General features: G+C 41.0%; 1 protein-coding gene across 11 annotated transcripts in view; it reads left to right on the top strand.

The window, feature by feature from the left end:
* Positions 1-7,475: 7,475 nt before the first annotated feature.
* Positions 7,476-18,484, top strand: part of PIAS2 (protein inhibitor of activated STAT 2) — a 124,011-nt gene continuing 113,002 nt past the window's right edge. For 6 of the 11 annotated variants that reach the window (XM_081801291.1, XM_081801284.1, XM_081801289.1 and 3 more), the window contains exon 1: positions 7,477-7,654. In XM_081801291.1, coding sequence (XP_081657417.1) covers positions 7,631-7,654 — 24 coding nt within the window. In that variant the 5' untranslated portion in view covers positions 7,477-7,630. Of the gene's footprint in view, positions 7,655-18,484 lie in introns of all 11 variants that reach the window. The other 5 variants (XR_014139614.1, XM_081801288.1, XM_081801285.1 and 2 more) reach the window with 1 other exon arrangement.

Raw genomic sequence — 18,484 nt, forward strand, 5'->3', positions numbered from 1 at the left:
GAGACTGAAAAAAATTGAAAGTAGGGTCTCAAAGAGGTATACTATACTATATAGTATATATACCTATATATCTATATATCTATATATATCTATATCTATATCTATAGTATATATACCTCTACTATATAGAGATACTATACCCATGTTCATAGCAGCATTATTCACAATAGCCAAAAGGTGGAAGCAGGTAGAATGGGTAGAATGTCTGTGTCCCCCTCACCTCCCCAATACCCATCCGTTAAAGCTCTAATTCCCAATGTGATGATATTTGGGTTTAGCTGAGAGGAGAGGGTGGAGGCCCTATGATGGAATTAATGCCCTTATAAGAAGATGAAGACACCAGAGCTCTGTCTTCCCACTATGTAAGAATACAGCAAGAAGGAAGCTATCTGCAAACAAGGAAGAGGGCCCTCATCAGACACGAAATCTTCTGGCACCTTGATCTTGGACTTCTCAGCCTCCAGAACTGTGAAAAAAAAAAAAAAAAGTTGTTCAAGCTATCCAGTGTGTGATATTTTATTTCAGTAGCCCAAATGGACTAAGACATACCTAAATGTTCATTGACAGATAAATGGATAAACAAAATATTGTACATACATACAAAGGAATATTATTCAGCCTCAAAAAGGAAGAAAATTCTGTCATATGCTACAACATGGATGAACTCTGAAGACATTATGCTAAGGGAAATAAGCCAGTCACAAACAGGAATGCTATATAATTCCACGAGCAAAGCAGAATGCTGGTTGCCAGGGGCTAAGGGTAAAGGAGAAAAGGGAGTTATTTTTAAATGAGTACAGAGTTTCAGTTTGGGAAGATAAAAAGAGTTCTGGAGATGGATGGTGATGATGGTTGTACAACAGTATGACAATTCTTTTTCTTTTTTTTTTTTTTAAACAGGCTCCATGCCCAGCATGGAGCTCAATGTGGGGCTTGAACTCATGACCCTGAGATCAATACCTGAGCTGAGATCAAGAGTCAGCTGCTTAACTGAGCCACCCAAGTGCCCCCAGTATGACCATAATTTTTAAAAAATATTTTATTTATTTATTTGAGAGAGAGACAGAGAGAGCATGAGCAAGGGGAGAGTGGCAGAGGGAAAGGGACAAGCAGACTCCTCACTGAGCGGGGAGCCAGACGTAGTGCTGGATCCCAGGATCCTGAGATCATGACCTGAGCCGAAGTTAGATGCTCACCCGGCTGACTCCAGTATGACTATTCTTTTTTTTTTTTTTTAAAGATTTTATTTATTTATTTGAGAGAGAGAGAATGAGAGAGAGAGAACACCTGAGAGGGGATAGGGTCAGAGGATGAAGCAGACTCCCTGCCGAGCAGGAAGCCCGATGCGGGACTCGATCCAGGGACTCCAGGATCATGACCTGAGCCGAAGGCAGTCGCTTAACCAACTGAGCCACCCAGGTGCCCCCAGTATGACTATTCTTAATGGCAGCAAACTGTACACTTAAAATGGTAAAGATGGTAAATGTTATGTGTAGTTTATCACAATTTTTAAAATTGTTGAGACTTGCTCTATTGTCATTGTCTGTTTAATTTTTGTAAATGTTCTATATGTGCTTGAAATAATGCATTTTCTGCACATTATAGTCACTTGGTCAAGTTTGTTAATTATGTTGTAACAAAAATCTGTATCTTTAATGATTTTTTCTTTGTCTTTTTTTTTTTTTAAGATTTTATTTATTTATTTGACAGAGAGAGACATAGTGAGAGCAGGAACACAAGCAGGGGGAGTGGGAGAGGGAGAAGCAGGCTTCCTGCGGAGCAGGGAGCCCGATGTGGGACTCGATCCCAGGACCCTGGGATCATGACCTGAGCTGAAGGCAGACGCTTAACGACTGAGCCACCCAGGCGCCCTCTTTGTCTTTTTTTAATCAATTACTAAGGTAGGTGTGCTTCACTATACCTACGGATTTATTCTATTTCTCATTGTAGTTCTATATAATACATGACGGTGATGCATTCAGTTGCACACAAACTGAAAACTGCTATATTTTACTGGTGAATTGAACTCCTCCAGGAAAGTCCCAACTATGGCCTCCCCATCAGGTATTTATAATTCATTTATAGTTAGTTCCTTCCTCCTGATTCAGAGACAGTTTACCAGTCAGCGGTTTTTTGTTTTTTTTTTGTTGTTGTTGTTTTTTATTATAGCCCTCTATCACCCTTCCAGTGAACAAAGCTAGAGAGTAACCTGAAAGTCAAGTTCCCATGCAGGATGGCAAAGGGTTTTGTTACCTTTTCACCTAGCTTTTTTCATCAGCCTAGAAAATCTCAAGATTTTATCTCTTCACATAATACTTCTGCCTCATTCTGGCTTTCTTGTTCTTTGAGGATTCCAGTTAAACATTTGTTGGACCTTTTCAACATCATCTTCTAGGCCTCAAACTATGTCTCCAATATTTTCTTATGCATTTTTCCTTGTTTGGTTGGTTTTCTCTGTGTTTCATTCTACTTAGCCTTCTGGGGCGCCTGGGTGGCTCAGTCGTTTGAGTGTCTGACTCTTGGTTTTGTCTCGGGTTGTGATCTCATGGGTCGTAGGATCAAGCCCCATGTTGGGCTCCACGCTCGGCGGAAGGGGGCCTGCTTGAGGATTCTCTCCCTCTGACCCTCCCCCAACTCTCTCTCTCTCTTTCTTTTTTTTTTTTTTTTAAAGATTTTTATTTATTTATTTGAGAGAGAGAGAGAACATGAGGAGGGGGTGGGCAGAGGGAGAGGGAGAAGCAGGCTCCCCACTGAGCAGGGAGCCCGATATGGGGCTCGATCCCAGGACCCCGGGATCATGACCTGAGCCGAAGGCAGACACTTAACGACTGAGCCACCCAGGCGCCCCTCTCTCTCTTTCATATAAATAAATTTTTTTTAAAAATAGCCTCTGACATATGTTCTGATTATTTTCTCTTAAACTGTATGTAATATACTATTAAACCTATGCATTGAGTTCTTAAACCTCTCAATTCTGGAATAGAATTTCTGCTAAATTATTTTTTTCAAACTTTTTTATTTTTTACTGTAAGCATGCTTTGATTTCAGTCTTTTTCTGATTTTTGACTATGTGCTGGTCATTTTATTTGGAAAATTATCTGTGTAGGGTAATTTGAGGTTTGGGGTCATGATATCTTCATCTGGAGAGGACTTTTTTTTTTTTAATTTTTTTTTTTTTAAAGATTTTATTTGACAGAGAAGGACACAGCGAGAGAGGGAACACAAGCAGGGGCAGTGGGAGAGGGAGAAGCAGACTCCCCGCCGAGCAGGGAGCCCGATGCGGGACTCTATCCCGGGACTCCAGGATCATGACCTGAGCCGAAGGCAGTCGCCTAACCAACTGAGCCACCCAGGCGCCCCATCTGGAGAGGACTTAACTGTTTCTGTCCAGTGCCTGTACCGTGCCTCTCTAAGACCTGTTTATTCAATATACAAAGCTTGAAATATTATGATTACTATTAAACCTGGTTGCAATCTGTGGAAGTGCTGATTTACTTCTGGTTTATCTTTACCCTATGGGGTCTCATATTAAATATAGGGGGTGTTTATTAGACTTTCCATCTTCTGTGATACTAGATTTAGATTTATTTCTCTCTTGCTCAGCAATCCTGCAAAATTCATAGCTCATTTTATAGATTTTACTTTTGTATTGTCAAATGCCTTCAGGACAAATGTTTGGTTTAACTGCCTGGAGTACTTCCGTCTAAGGTTTTGGCTGGATAATTCCTTATATTAGGCATTTGGTTCTGTTTTTCTAAACCCAGATTTTTTGGTTGTTTCAGGTGGTAGTTGGATCAAATTACCAAGCTGCAAAATATATATTCTGCGTGAAACCATCCTTGCATTACTAGGGTAAGAGGTATTTATAAGTTAGATGGGAAAAATAATTTTTGTCTAGTTTTGGCATCAAAGTTATTACAGCACTTAAAAATAAGTAGAGAATGTTCCTTCATTTTTTAGTTCTCTCTATAGTATTAGAAACCAGATCATTGGTTGCTTCTTGTGGGAGCCTTGACTGGGATGGGGCAAGAAGGAACTTGGAACTTTCTGGGGTAATGGCAGTGTTCTGTATCTTTTTTTTTTTTTTTAAAGATTTTATTTATTTACCTGAGAGAGAGAGAATGAGAGACAGAGAGCACGAGAGGGAGGAGGGTCAGAGGGAGAAGCAGACTCCCTGCAGAGCAGGGAGCCCAATGCGGGACTCGATCCCGGGACTCCAGGATCATGACCTGAGCCGAAGGCAGTTGCTTAACCAACTGAGCCACCCAGGCGCCCCTAGTGTTCTGTATCTTGATAAGCATTTTCAAAACTAATTGAAGAGTTTACTTAAGATATGAGGATTTCATTGTATGTAAATTATACCTTAATAAAAATTATTGTTCAAATACCAATAATTGTTGAATCTAGTTGGAATATATACAGGTCTTCATCATATTATGCTTTCAACTTTTCTTGGTATTTAAAATTTTCAGAATAAAAAGTTGGGGATATAAAATTAAAAGATAAATTCATTGTTCAGTTTCCTTGATATTAGTTTCACTAAAGGTTAAGGCCAAACACTATCAGAAAAGTATAAAGGAGTGAAGAAATGTGATTAAAATAAGATGTATGCTTGGCAAAGGAAGAAAGGTGGCTTGGAAGTATAGGAAGCTTGAAAATGATTATATGGAGAGAGGAAGAAATCAGTGGAAAAGAGAGAATTGTTGGGTTCAGAGATAGGAAGGAAAAGAATTAAGACAGGTGCTTGGAACTGAATTCAAAATTTCATGCACGGTCCAACTAGGTTGAGTCTTTTCTAAAGATACTAGGATATATCATATGGGTATATGAGTGCCTCTTAATACTTTTTTGATATGTTTATCACCTGTTTAGATATAAAAGATTATCATCTATCATTTTAAAAGTTCATAAAGTTATATACTTTATCTCATTTAATTCTTCAACATTCTGAGTTCAGGAATAATCGTTCGTTTTATAGATTAGAAAATGAGGTTGCGACTTTGCGAAAGTTACAAAGCTAATAAGTGGAAAAGCCACTCCTGAGACTTTTGACTTCATGTAGTGTAATCTTAGGACACTTTAATTACAATACTGATGTTTTTTAATTGGAGCTAGGTTAAGGGGGTGGACCAATCAGGTAATTGCCTAGAATCTCAATCCATAAAAAGTGTTAACACATTTTATCATAGAAAATGTAATGAGGAGGATGCCTGGTTGACTCAGTCTGTGGAGCGTGTGACTCTTGATCTTGGTGTTGTAAATCTGAACCCCACTTTGGGTATAGAGATTACTTAAAAATAAAATCTTTTTAAAAAAAGAAAATGTAATGAGGAGAAAATTGTATTTATTATTTTTTATTTTTTCAGTGCAAAAAAAGGTAGTTTTATTAAGGCACAGACACAGGATCTGTGGGCAGAAAGAGCTCCTGAAAATTGTATTTAATGGAATTCCTCTGGGAGGATAGCTCTGTGTGTGGCTGGAAGTGGTACTTTGGTATGAGGCTTAAAGTGGTGGTGAGATGATCACACCTCCCTCCTCCCCAGCTCTGCTCCAAGGACATTTCATGCCACATTATAAGGAAGTTAGATTCAAGTAAGTGCAGAGATTTCTTTCTCATGAGTAGGATATACAAATTTAGACCAGAGCTGAACTGTTCGTGACAGTCAAAGAGACAGACATCTCCTCCACTCTTTACCACTCAGGCTTTCCACTAAACAAATATTGAATGAGTATTAGAGAGTATAGTTTAGAAAAGATGCCAAATTAGTAATCTGGTGTAGGCAGAGAAGGTAGCATTCTATTTCAGATGCTACTAATAGAAAACCTATCGAAAACGGTCTGAAACAGTAACAGAAAGTCATTGGCTTAAGAAAACTGACAAAGAGGTGGGGGGAGGGCTGTCAAAGTTAATTCTGGTATTTTTTTGGTGATTCTTACCCATGAGATGGGTTGGTCCCCAGGCTGGCCCCTCATTGTAGCAAAATGGTTATAGCACTCCACAAGCTAGAAAGTCTCATCTCTAATCACTGAATAAATGCGCCCACACTTGATCTAATTGGCAAAGCCTGGAAATGCCCTGTAGTAGTAGTTGGATTTACAGGTTCAGCTGTGATGTAATCACTGTGACAAGGAGGACATTGGTTATGATTGGGTTGTCTGAGGCAGCACTTAGAATTCTGCGGTCAAACCTACCCAACCCTAAAATGAATACTACAAACAAGTCTCAGGGAGGTTCATATTGGTCCCTCTTATGTGTTGTAAGCTTCTTGGCGGAAGGGTTGTATTATATTCCATTCATCTTTCTATTCCCTCAAAGCTCCTAGTTCACAGTGGCCTTCATTTAATGCCTGTTGAACAATGTTAAACTCCACTGAGGTGTAAACCAAGGCCAAAGGAAAATAAGCTAAGATCAAGAATAAGCCAAGCTAAGACCACAAAGTTAATGTTACCGAGCCAGCATTAGAAACCACTCTGGATACTGTTCATTCATTCTTTTATTCATTAAACAAATAGGGATGGGAAGAGGCAGTAGGTAGGAACCAAACAGGGCCTTGCAAATTGTATTGTTTTAAAGTTCTTTCGTGGGTGGGTTTCATCCATCTCTTCAAGGAAACCTCAACCCTGGACTTGGTCCAGTAAATTTTTGAGCAGCTTGATTCAGCATCTTCTCTCATCCTTTATCAGCACGTCAGCGGTGCCATCAAGCTTCCTTCCATCTCTTCTGCCCTTGGCATTTCAACTTTCTTAGCTATCTAATTTCCCTGACCCCTCGACTTTTTAAAAACCAGGGTTCTCCTGAGCGCTCTGATTTCGCTCTCTTATTTCACGGCTCCATAGTCCCACCGCCCAACTCTCTCAACTCTGCAGTCCATGACATTCAGTCGCCCTTCAAAGTCAGAAGGAGTCAGCCAGATTAGTACTTGGAGGATATTACCAATCCAAAGAGGTCTCACCAATCCTGCACCATTAGATCGGAACAACAGCTTACCCAACACCCACATTTAGATTGTTTCGCCACTACTCTGGGGGATGGTTTTATTTGCGGCTGCTTTCCTCCAGCTACAGCCACCGTGTGGAAGAACACCGTTAGAATTTTCCCGAAATGTTGCTGTCAGCAGTCCCGGACACCTCTTCTTTCTCTCCGCCGCTCCCCCGGGCCAGGCCCTCCTCCAGGCCGCCCGGTAACGCTGCAGTCGCACCAGCGCTTCCAGGGGAGGGAAGCGCCACGCGGGGCGGAGGGCAAGGCCACAGGCTCGGCGCCTGAAGACGTGCGGGAGGCCCGCAGGCCGCGGGAGAGGGCGGGAGCTGACGCGCGGCGAACGCGGCGCGCCGCGAGCCGGGGCGGAAGACGTGGGCGGAAGGTGGTGGGCCGGGTGGGCTGGGTGGGCGCCGGAGGGCGGAGCCCGCGCGCGCCGGGGGCGGGGCTTCCGCGCCGGTCACGTGACAGGTCCGGCGGCGGCGGCGGCGGCAGCGGCGGCGGCGGCGGCGGCGGCCGCGGCGTCTTCAGAGGCGCCCAGTGCAGGATGGTGCTGGAGGCGGCGGCGGCGGCCGTGGTGGCGGCGGCGTCGTTGGCGGCAGCGGGAGGGGGTGCTGTGGCGGCATCGGCGGCGGCGCCCGCGGGTGGTGTAAAATGGCGGATTTCGAGGAGTTGAGGGTAAGCGGGGGCGCGGGAGTGGAGAGTGGAGGCCGCGGGGGAGGGGAGGGGAGGCGGGGAAGCCGCAGCGTCGCCGGCTGCCACCTTCTTGTTTCGCGGGGACCGGTTGGCGGAGCCGCGAGCCCCGGCCCGAGTGCTAGCGGGCGCCCGCCTGGGCGGGCGCGGGCGGGGGAGGGGAGGCAGGCGGCGGAGGACGCCTGGGCCGCGCGGGGGCGGCAGGCCCGGGGCGCGGGCGAGCTGCCGGTGGGTCCCGCCGGGGGTTCGCACACCTGGCGTGGGGCGGGGGCCGCCGTCGGGAGGGGCTCATGGGGACCCGACTTTCTCGTGTAAGGGCTGAGGTGGGAAGCGGGATTTGCTTTTCCACCTTCATGGGATGTACGTGTGTGTGGCGATTCAGAAGTCTACACGTTACTCACTTGGTGGGAGACTATTTTGTGAAACGTGAAGTTGCATTTAGGAATCCTCTTCTTAGGGCTGGTGCTACCGTTCAGTAAGATCTGTCACGAGAAAGGCCCCTTCCTCCTACCAGTGCTTCCTCTTGGAGAGAAGCGTGGTCTTTTGGGAGCACTGCCTTTAATAATCGACCTTAAACCTTGATATTTTCTTAGTGCCATGGTAAGACACTCGCAAAGGCCGTGTTGTCATGAGGTTTGTAAACTCGTTTTGCTCTTGAGGGAAAACATTTTCTAGCCTTACAACAAGGTCAAAACTTTATTGTTGATATCTTTGTACTGTAGAGGTTTGAAAATGGGTGTGCTGGGGGTGGAACGGAAAAGATATTTTTCCCTGGGCTGATAACCTTCAGAGTCCTCAACTGAAACTAACCTGTGGTAAACGAGCAGCCTTTATTTTTTATGGATCGCTGAATTACTGGCGACAGAAATGGAATACCTAGGGACGGAAACCCTGATTTAAAAAAAAAAAAGTCAAAGTGTAGATGAATGTGAACTTGAAATTAACGGCATTCCTTTTGCATAACAGAGGTATGATGTTAAGGTTACTTTGGGAATAAGAACGAAGAGGAACCGGTAAAAGATTCAGTTTTGTGTGTTTATTGCTTTTTCCCGCGAGGGATGGAGTCGGGAAGGATGTTGGCTGCTCACCTGGCTGGTAAGGTGGACATAAGCAGAAGAACGTATTGGTGATTCCGATCTAAAGGGAGAGTGTGTTACAGTTTGCATAATACCTGCCATTTTCCCTTCTGTTGTTTCAAAAACAATAGTACATTAGTGCATTTTATGTCTTATATTAGTTTATACAGAGAACCATGGTAGTACGTAAAGGGTATTCATATTGGTAAGTGTAGGAGTTTTAATATCTCTGAGCGTAGAGTTTTTAACACCTGTGGAGCTTTGAAACAACCAGGCCTGAGCCTCAGCTGTAAAAATGAATGCATTAGGTTTAGGGATTGGTTGAGGAGACTGAAGGTTGAAGTTAAAAATTTTTTTTACCTACAATATCCTCTTAATTTTTGCATAGTAACGTCTGTATACAATTTATCCTCTTTTAAGGTTTTTTGTTGATGAAAATTTTTCCAAGACTTGCATTAGACTTTTGTAAATGTTGTTGGTCAAAGCTTAATAAAAAGGGAGGATTTATTTACCAATATAGGGCAGACAGGGCAGTCAGTGCTGAAGTTCGAGTGGAACTAGGAACTGCAAAGTGGTTGGAAACCAAAGATGCTTTTTTCTCTTTGGGTCTACCTGTCCCCAACCCCTTTTCCACTCCCCCCCTTTCTCTCTCCCCACCCCCTTTCCCCCTTTCCCTCTTCTTCCTCCTCCTTTACCTTGCCCTCTACAATTTGTTTTGTGGGTCAGCTTCATTATCTCTTTCTGTAAATCAGCTGTCTTTGCTTCTCCCTACACTTGATGGAAGATGGCCCCTCCCGCATAGTTCACATAAGGTGCCCAACAGAGAATGACTGGGAAGAGTTTTCAGAGGAGAGGAAGGGTGTGCAGGTCGATGCTGGAAGAATTATCTACCTCAGTCTTCACCTTAGTTGCTCAGCAGCATCTTCTACATTTAAAGATGAACAGTCTCCGTGCCCTGCCCCCATTTCAAACAGTGATGATGATGATGATAGATATCCATTGTAATATAAGTGGTTATTACATACCTGGCTCTGGTCTAGGCACTTCACATACCTGTTTGATTCTCACAATAATTGTAATAGAATTGTTAGGAGAAATTGTCAGAAGAAATTGAGACAGCTTGAGTAACCGGACACAGTTTGAGCTGGAAGACCTGGGATTTTTAACCTCACATGTCCAGCTTTAGAGTCCATGCTTTTCAGAGTCTGAGCTATCCTGCTCTGTGTAGTTTCCTTCAGGTCCACGTGGTGCTGCTAGCCATCAGCCTGCAATCTGTGAACTAAACGATGATAAATAGCCCGTGCCCTTCTTATGTGACATATAGTACTGGAGGGGAAACAGGACAGCTGACTGAAAATCTAATTAGAAAGGAGGAAAAGAGGAAGAAACATGTAGGGCATTCTAAATGGTCTCTGCTTCAGAATATATACTGTGAGGGTCAGAGAGATCATCAAGTAAATTAAAGGACCAGGAGAAATGGCCAGCATTAGTTTGTTGGCTAACTTGGCAGTAGAGGAAATAGCCGATCTGGATGTCACATATATGGCTGTCCATACTGCTGCTGAGAGGATTTCCATTATCTTTATCCATTATCATTCAGGGCTACTCCCTAGGGGCATGTATAACCGGAGCAGGTCACTTCTGGCTGGTGATGCCATCTCCTGTACTGGAGGTCAGGAATTCTGGGAAAGGTCATCCTCACTGTGCTTTGGTGACTCCTGTGCCTTTGCTTTGTAAGCTTAGGGTGGGGGTGGGTGTTATTTGATGAGGCAACTTCTGTGGAACCTTAAGAGGCCGCCAGATGATTTTAGTTTTTGAGACTGCTGTGTAAGCCAATACCAGAGGTCTTGTCCGGTCATAGCAGAATATGGCAGCCCTACACTTTGCTGCTTTCATTTTAATAGAATACCAGCACACCTGTCTTCTAGTTCTTCTGAGAGAGAGGATCTGACTGGCTGAGCTTAGGTGAGGGTCCACTTCTTTTCTAATCATCTATGGCCAGTTTAGAGTCCTAGCACACAAACCTGACTCATGAGATTATCTTGATGGATTGGAGGAAAGGAAGGAGCAAGTTCTCTGTAAATGGAAGTTGTGGGCTGAGTAGTCAAGGATGATTTTTTTTTTTAAGATTTTATTTATTTATATATTTGAGAGAGAGAGAGAAACCACATGAGAGGGGTGAGGGTCAGGGGAGAAGCAGGCTCCCCGCTGAGCTGGGAGCCCAATGTGGGTCTCGATCCCAGAACTCTGGGATCATGACCTGAGCCGAAGGCAGTTGCTTAACCAAATGAGCCTCCCAGGTGCCCATCAAGGATGATTATATCACATCATGTATTCGAAGCTTTCAAGGTGCTAGAGAAGAAATTACTCAATTCACTGGTTGCTTGTTTATAGCATTTATGTTGGTAGAAGTTTCTGAATTAACCTAGTTTGCAAATTAACTAGTTGTGAATTAACCTGGGACAAGCTCATAAGATCTGATGGCTTCAACGTCTGTCACTGCCACCCTCCTTTCTCCTTATGAAAGTCTCTAGCAGAGCTAAGCGCAGGGATAGAGCAGAGGCAGAATAGTCTGGGTTCTGAAGTCCCTCATTTCTTCTTCAACCAGAGTGGCTTGTTTTTTTTAAGATTATTTTAGAGAGTGAGCTTGCATTTGAGTGGGGGTGTGGGGGGGTGCAGGGGCGGGGAGGGGTGGAGGAGCAGAGAGAGAGAATCTCAAGCAGACTCCCTGATGAGTGCAGAGCTCAACATGGGGCTCAGTCTCACAACCCTGAGATCATGACCTGGGCCAAAATTAAGAGTGGTACGTTTAATCTACTGAGCTACCCAGGCACCCCCCAGAGTGGCTTTTTTACCCTTGGCTTTCTCCTCCAGTTGCATAATTGTATACTGTGGGCTACTGGTGCAGTCTTTTGGCAGTTCTTAAAAAGGTTCCTGCTATTATTTAACCTGGTTAATCCACTCTCCTTACTTCTCACCACTCAAGTGTGGAGATGGAGGGGGATCTATTGCAGTAACATTCTTTTTTTTTTCCTTTAAAGGTTCTCTCTCCCTCTCTCCTCTATTCCTTATCCCCTTCCTTTTGTGCATTGAGTTTATTATCTCCATGTGCGTCAGAGAACGGGAGTGTGTGTGCAGTCTTAGTGCATATTTGGGCTAGTGAAAGAGTGAGTGATCATAACTTTCTTAATAGATACTGGCAACCCAAATGCAGAAGATCTTTTATGCTGAGTCTTAAGTAATTCTATAACAGAAGATTTTTCTGCCTAGAAGGCTTGAGTGTTTGGTTCTTTACACCTAGCAGAACTTGCCATTCTGGTAGCTTCAGGTGCTGTTAGGATATAGAGGGAGAATAGAAAGTTAATGGCATATTTGAGGTTAGAGTTCCTCATCCTTCATACTCCCCAACTATTGGGCAAGGAAATAGATTAATAGATATGATAGATGCAACTGAATCTACCATGTGATTCAAAGTCATGAGTTGGACACAACTAAAATTTCAGGACACAACTTCACTTGAGATCATGTCTATGAAAGCACATTCAAAACTCAGTATTTAACTTAAATAGATAATTTTTTATAGTAAACCAACGTATTCTTAGCTATAGTAGATACTTTTGCATTTGTTTGCTCCTTAGGTCTGTGGCCTCCCTCCATGAATATCTTTTCTGATAAAGCTGACACTTTTCTAAATACACCATTATACAGATGTTTCTCTTTTCTCAGCATTTTGCCTTTTTTTTTTTTAAAGATATTTATTTATTTGACAGAGAGAGAGACAGCAAGAGAGGGAACACAAGCAGGGGGAGTGGGAGAAGGATAAGCAGGCTTCCTGCTGAGCAGGGAGCCCGATGAAAGGCTCGATCCCAGGACTCTGGGATCACAACCTGAGCTGAAGGCAGATGTTTAACGACTGAGCCACCCAGGCGCCCCTGCCTTTGTTTTTCTGGATTGGATCTTAGCTACTTTATTTTTTTAAATAATTTTTTTTATTGAGATATAATTTACATGCCATAAAACTCAGCCTTTTAAAGTGGTTTTGGTCTATTCACAAAGTTGTGCAAGCATCCACCATCTAATTCCAGAACATTTTCATCACCCCAAAAGAAACCCAGTACTCATTAGCAGTCACTCCTCCTTCTTTCATCCAGCCCTCAGCTTCCAGTAATCTGCTTTCTGTCTGTGGATTTGTCTGTTTTAGACGTTTCATAGAAATAGAATCATACACATGGCCTTTTGTGTCTGGCTCCTCTCATTTAACATAACCTTTTCAAGGTTCGTGTTGTAGCATATAGCAGTGCTTCATTCCTTTTTATGGCTGAATAATACTCCATTGTATGGAGTATACCACATTTTGTTTATTCATGAGTTTATGTATATTTGGGTTGTTTGCGCTCTTTGACTAGTATGAACATTCATCTGTGTATAAGTTGTGTGTGGATACATGTTTTCAGTTATTTTGGGTAGTTATCTAGGGGTGGCATTGCTGGGTACACATGGTAACTCTATGTTTAAGTGTTTGAGGAACTGCCAAACTTTCCCCAAACTGCTACATCATTTTACATTCCTACTAGTAGTTATAAGAATCCTAATTTCTCCATATCCTCACCCACATGGGTGTAAAGTGGTATTTCATTGTGGTTTTGATTTGTATTTCCCTGGTGACTAATGATGTTGAGCATCTTTGCATGTGCTTATTGGCCATTTGTGTGTTTTCTTTGGAAAAATGTCTATTCAAACCTTTTGCCCATTTTTAAATTTTTTTTTTAAGTTGAAGTTCTTTATCACATATATGGTTTACTCCTTTTTATGGGCTGTCTTTTCACTTTCTCCATAATGTGCTTTGAAGCACAAAAGTTTTTTAATTTTGACAAAGTTTCATTTATAACTTTTACTTTCTTGCTTGTGATTTTGATAAGAAGTCATTGCCTATTCCAGTGTCATAAAGATTTATGTCTGTTGTCATATAAGGGTTTATATTTATAGTTCTAGTTTTTACATTTAGGTTGTTGATCCATTTTGAGTTAATTTTTGTTTATGGTGTGAGGTAGGGATTGAACTTCTTTTGCATGTGGATATCCACTTCCCCACATTATTTGTTGAAGGATGATTCTCCCTTGAATTATCCTTATAGCTAGTCTCTTTTTATTCAGGTACCTGAATTTAAGAAATTGCACAGTTGAAATAAAAGTGATATGTGGAATCAGTTGGTATCATAGTCCAAACTATTCTCTATGAATGTTTACTTTGAACCCCCACCCCTGGTAATGTGGCTTTTTTTCCCTAGACTTTTTTGGAAAAGCGGTTTGAAACAAATAAGAATTTTTGTGAATTTGCAGAGAACAATATAAACCTAATACAGACATTCAGAGCTCTCCATTTGATTATTCCTATAGGTCAGTAAAAGCTATTCTTGATTATGTTGCAGAAGGTTGTTTTCTTCTTTCTTTCCTTTCCTTCCTGCCTCTTTTTTTTTTTTTTTTGACATTAGCTTTGGGGATGCATGGTTATTGACTGTATGACCTTGGCCAAATTATTTCACTTTTTCTTTAACCTGGAAAATGTTTTTTAAAAAAATATTTTATTTATTGAAAGAGTGTGCGCATGTGTGCACAAGTGGGGGGAGGCAGAGGGAAGGGGAGAGAGAGAATCCCAAGCAGGCTCCACACTCCATGCTCAGTGCAGAGCCTGACACAAGGCTCAATCCCATGACCCTGAGATCATGACCTGAGCCAAAATCAAGTCAGACGCTTAACTGACTGAGCCACCCAGGCGCACTAATCTGGAAAGTGTTTTTGAAGATTTCTTTATTTTGAGAGAGAGCGCGTGTGTTTGAGAGAGAGCAGTCACACAAGAGCATGAGTGGGAGGAGGGGCAGAGGCAGAGGGAGAGAGAGAATCCCACGCAGGCCCTATGCTGAGAGTGGAGCCCCATTAGGGGCCTGTTCTCAGGACCCTGAGATCATGACCTGAGCCGAAATCAGGAGTGGGAAGTTTAACTGACTGAGCAACCCAGGAGCCCCTGGAAAATGGTTTTAATAATAATTTTTATTATTTCCATTCCTTATTGTTTTTCCCAAATGAAAGCAATACTTGTGAGGTGGTTCAGGAAAATTCAGAAGAAAAAATAAAAGCGCTTCTTTTCTTTCCCAGTAGATTCCACTCCTGATATAACTGCCTTTAACCATGTTTGGGTGGTTTTTAGTTTTTTTTCTTTAGGCTAATTCCCAAACTCAAAAACACCACATATTTTTCTGTATCTTGATTTTTCTTTCAATTCTGAACAGCGTCTTTTGCTTGACTTTAGTAGATAAGAAGTTTAGATCATTATGTTTTCCACTTTTCCTAGCATTTTGATTTGTACCAGTTATTTTTTATTATTTATTTTTTTAAAGTTTTAATGTAGGGGTGGCTGGGTGGCTCAGTCGTTAAGCATCTGCCTTCGGCTCAGGTCATGATCCCAGGGTCCTGGGATCGAGTCCCATATCGGGCTCCCTGCTTGGAGGGAAGCCTGCTTCTCCCTCTCCCACTCCCCCTCCTTGTGTTCCCTCTCTCGCTGTGTCTCTCTCTGTCAAATAAACAAAATCTTTAAAATAAAAAAAAAGTTTTAATTTAAATTCCCGTTAAGATACAGGGTAATACTAGTTTCAGGCGTACAGTATTGTGATTCAGCACTTCTGTACATCAGGCAGTGCTCATCACGAGTGCCCACCTTAATTCCCATCACCTAGTTCACCCATCCCCCATCCATCTCTCCTCTGGTAACCATCTGTTATCTATAGTTAAAAGTCTGTTTCTTGATTTGCCTCAGTTTCTCTTTCTTCCCCTTTGCTCGTTTATTTTGTTTCTTAAATTCCACATATGAATGAAATCATATGGTATTTGTCTTTCTCTTACTTTGCTTAGCATATACTCTCTAGCTCCAACCCTGTCATTGCAAATGGCAAGATTTCATTCTTTTTTATGGCTGAGTAATATTCCTGTGTGTGTGTGTGTGTGTGTGTGTGTGTGTGTTTATGTATATACATACATACAAACAGTGTCTTCTTTATCCATTCATCTATTGATGGACACTTGAGCTGCTTCTGTAATTTGGCTGCTATAAATACTGCTATAAATACTGGGGTGCATATATTCCTTTGAATTAGTATTTTTGTATTCTTTGGGTAAAAACCTAGTGCAATTGATGAATCATAGATTAGTTCTATTTTTAACTTTTTGAGGAACCTCCATACTGTTTTCCAGAGTGGCTGCACTAGTTTGCATTCCCACTGACAGTGCAAGTGCCCCTTTTGCCACATACTTGCCAACACCTGTTGTTTCTTGTGTTGTTGATTTTAGCCGTTCTGAGAGGTGTGAGGTGATACCTAATTGTAGTTTTGATTTGCATTTTCCTGATGATGAGTGATGTTGAGCATCTTTTCATGTGTCTGTGGGCCATCTATGTCTTCCTCTACCAGTTTCATTTTTGTTCTGAATTCTAATTCTGCTGCCAGTTGTTATTAACTTTTTGTAATAGTTAAACTTCTGCCTCTTGACCTATCAGTTTTAGAGAGTATCTCTTCAGTTCCCAGTCTCTGAGAGGATTCAGCACCCATCCATTTCCCTTTGTTTCTCCTACCTCCACTCTTCCAGCCTTCATTTTCTATTGTGCTGTCAAGATTTTAGCATTTATATTATGGTTTCTAACACTTTTAAACTTTTCTGTGCTTCTATAGGAAGATTCTAGAAATTGAGTATTGGACTGCCCTTTGTAGTATATATCCTGACAGAAATATTAGTCACTGTGAAACCAGATCATTTGGAGCTATAGAGGAACTTCTGTTACTAAACCTGTACTCTTTAAAGGAGAAATATAATAAAGTTTCCTGCTTGAGTGAGGAGAACTCATGGAAATTATTTTTTAAGTTTAATATTATGTGTTCTCATATGTAACCATTTAAGTTTTCTTGAAGATAGATTTTCTGGAGCTCTTAACCTTCCTATTCTAATTTGGGCAGCTTGCTTTCTAGATCTGCTGTGCAGCTGTCATCCTGGGATTACATTGCACTCCTGGATTAGGTCTTTTGCTTCACTCCCATGTCTTTTTTAAATTACTTTTTTGATATTACTGGAATATAATCTTGAGTAGTTGTTTTAGCATGGACATGTGATAAACAGTCTAATTTCTTCAGTGTCTGAAAATGACTTACCTTTGTTCCTGATTGGAAGTTTAGATACAGAATTATAAATTGGTAATCAGTTTTTCCTACTGAATTTTGAAAGCTTTGCCCTAGGAACTTAAAACACCTAGTGTTGCTAATAGAGTTCCATTACAAATGTGATGGTTATCCTTTTATAGTCACCTTGTTTAAAATCTTTGTGGTGGTCTTTTTATCTTTGGTATTTTGTGAAATGTGTCTAGTTGTAAGCCTTTTTTTCATTCTTAGGGGGGTAACTTTTTAGTTCTAAAATTCTTCAGGTGTGGGGAATATCTTTTATTTCTTTGATAATTTCTTTCCCTCCTTTCTGTTTTCTTTGAGACTTGAGGGGTCAAAGTTGGACTTCTAGATTGACATGTATTTGTATATATCTGAGGATTTCCTTGATTTTGTCTTTAATAAACTCTTTTATAGGATTTAGTTCAGTGATTATATTTTTAGTTTATAGAAGCTTTATTCTTTCAATAGCAACTTCTCAGTTTATGGGGAAAAATAACCTTGAATTCTCCGAGGAAGCAAATTCCTTTAAAAAGATCTCTTGGCACAATTCTCTTATTATAATCGTAGTTTGTGTATTTGGCTTTGGTAATTTTTTTGCCCATTTTTATATTGGGCCATCTATCTTTTTCATACTGATTTGTAGGAGTTCATTACATATCCCAGATAACGCAGATTTGTTTTTAATATTTAAGTTATTTAATAAGTACAGAAGATTATAACAGGTAAGGTATAGGTAAATAAACATGTATGTAGCCATCATGTAAGTTAAGAAATCGTTCATTTCATTAGGTCAGCAGGGTGCCCTTTCCTGATTTTATCCACAGAATGTAGAAATATAAAATGATATTTTTATTTATGTATAAGTTTTCATATATTTAAAAATTTTATACAAATGGAATGATCCTGTATTTGGGTTTTTTTTGTGTGTGTTAATCATCGTTTTTTATTTTCCATTGTATGAATACCAGTTTATCCATTCTCTTGTTGGAAATTTGTGTAGTTTCCATTTTTTTCCTATTACAGGTCCCCAAATTCCTTATTCAAATTTCTGAAACAAAATGTTCTGAAAATGCAAAAAAAGAAAAATTCTATAAACTTAATCTGCACTAATTTGACACTATTTGTGATTTTTATTGATTTCATTTAGTGAAAATACTTGTATGTTTCATTGTGGAAATTCTAGGAGTAGAATTGCTGGGATTTAAGGATATGTGCGTCTTCAACAGTACTGGATGATGCCACATTATTTTCCAAAGAGGATTGTATTGTTGAGAGGATTTCTCCAACAATGTAGAAGTTTTCATTACTTAGCTTTCTTGCTGACACTTTTATCAAGTTGAAAGTTTTTGCCAATGAGTAAAAATTTCACTTGTTGGTTTTTAAATTTTCCCTTTGAATATGTAATGGAGGTGAGCATCTTTTATTATGCTTACTAACATTTTCTTAACCCTTCTGAGATTCTGTTCTCTTGTCCATGTTTGTACTAGGTTTAAAAAAACTTTTTCTTGCTAATTTGTCATAGTTCTACAATTTGATCTG

This window comes from Leptonychotes weddellii, chromosome 13 (assembly GCF_054177405.1).
Source record: "Leptonychotes weddellii isolate Sample4059 chromosome 13, ASM5417740v2, whole genome shotgun sequence".
In the NCBI taxonomy this organism is placed as follows: Eukaryota; Metazoa; Chordata; class Mammalia; order Carnivora; family Phocidae; genus Leptonychotes; species Leptonychotes weddellii.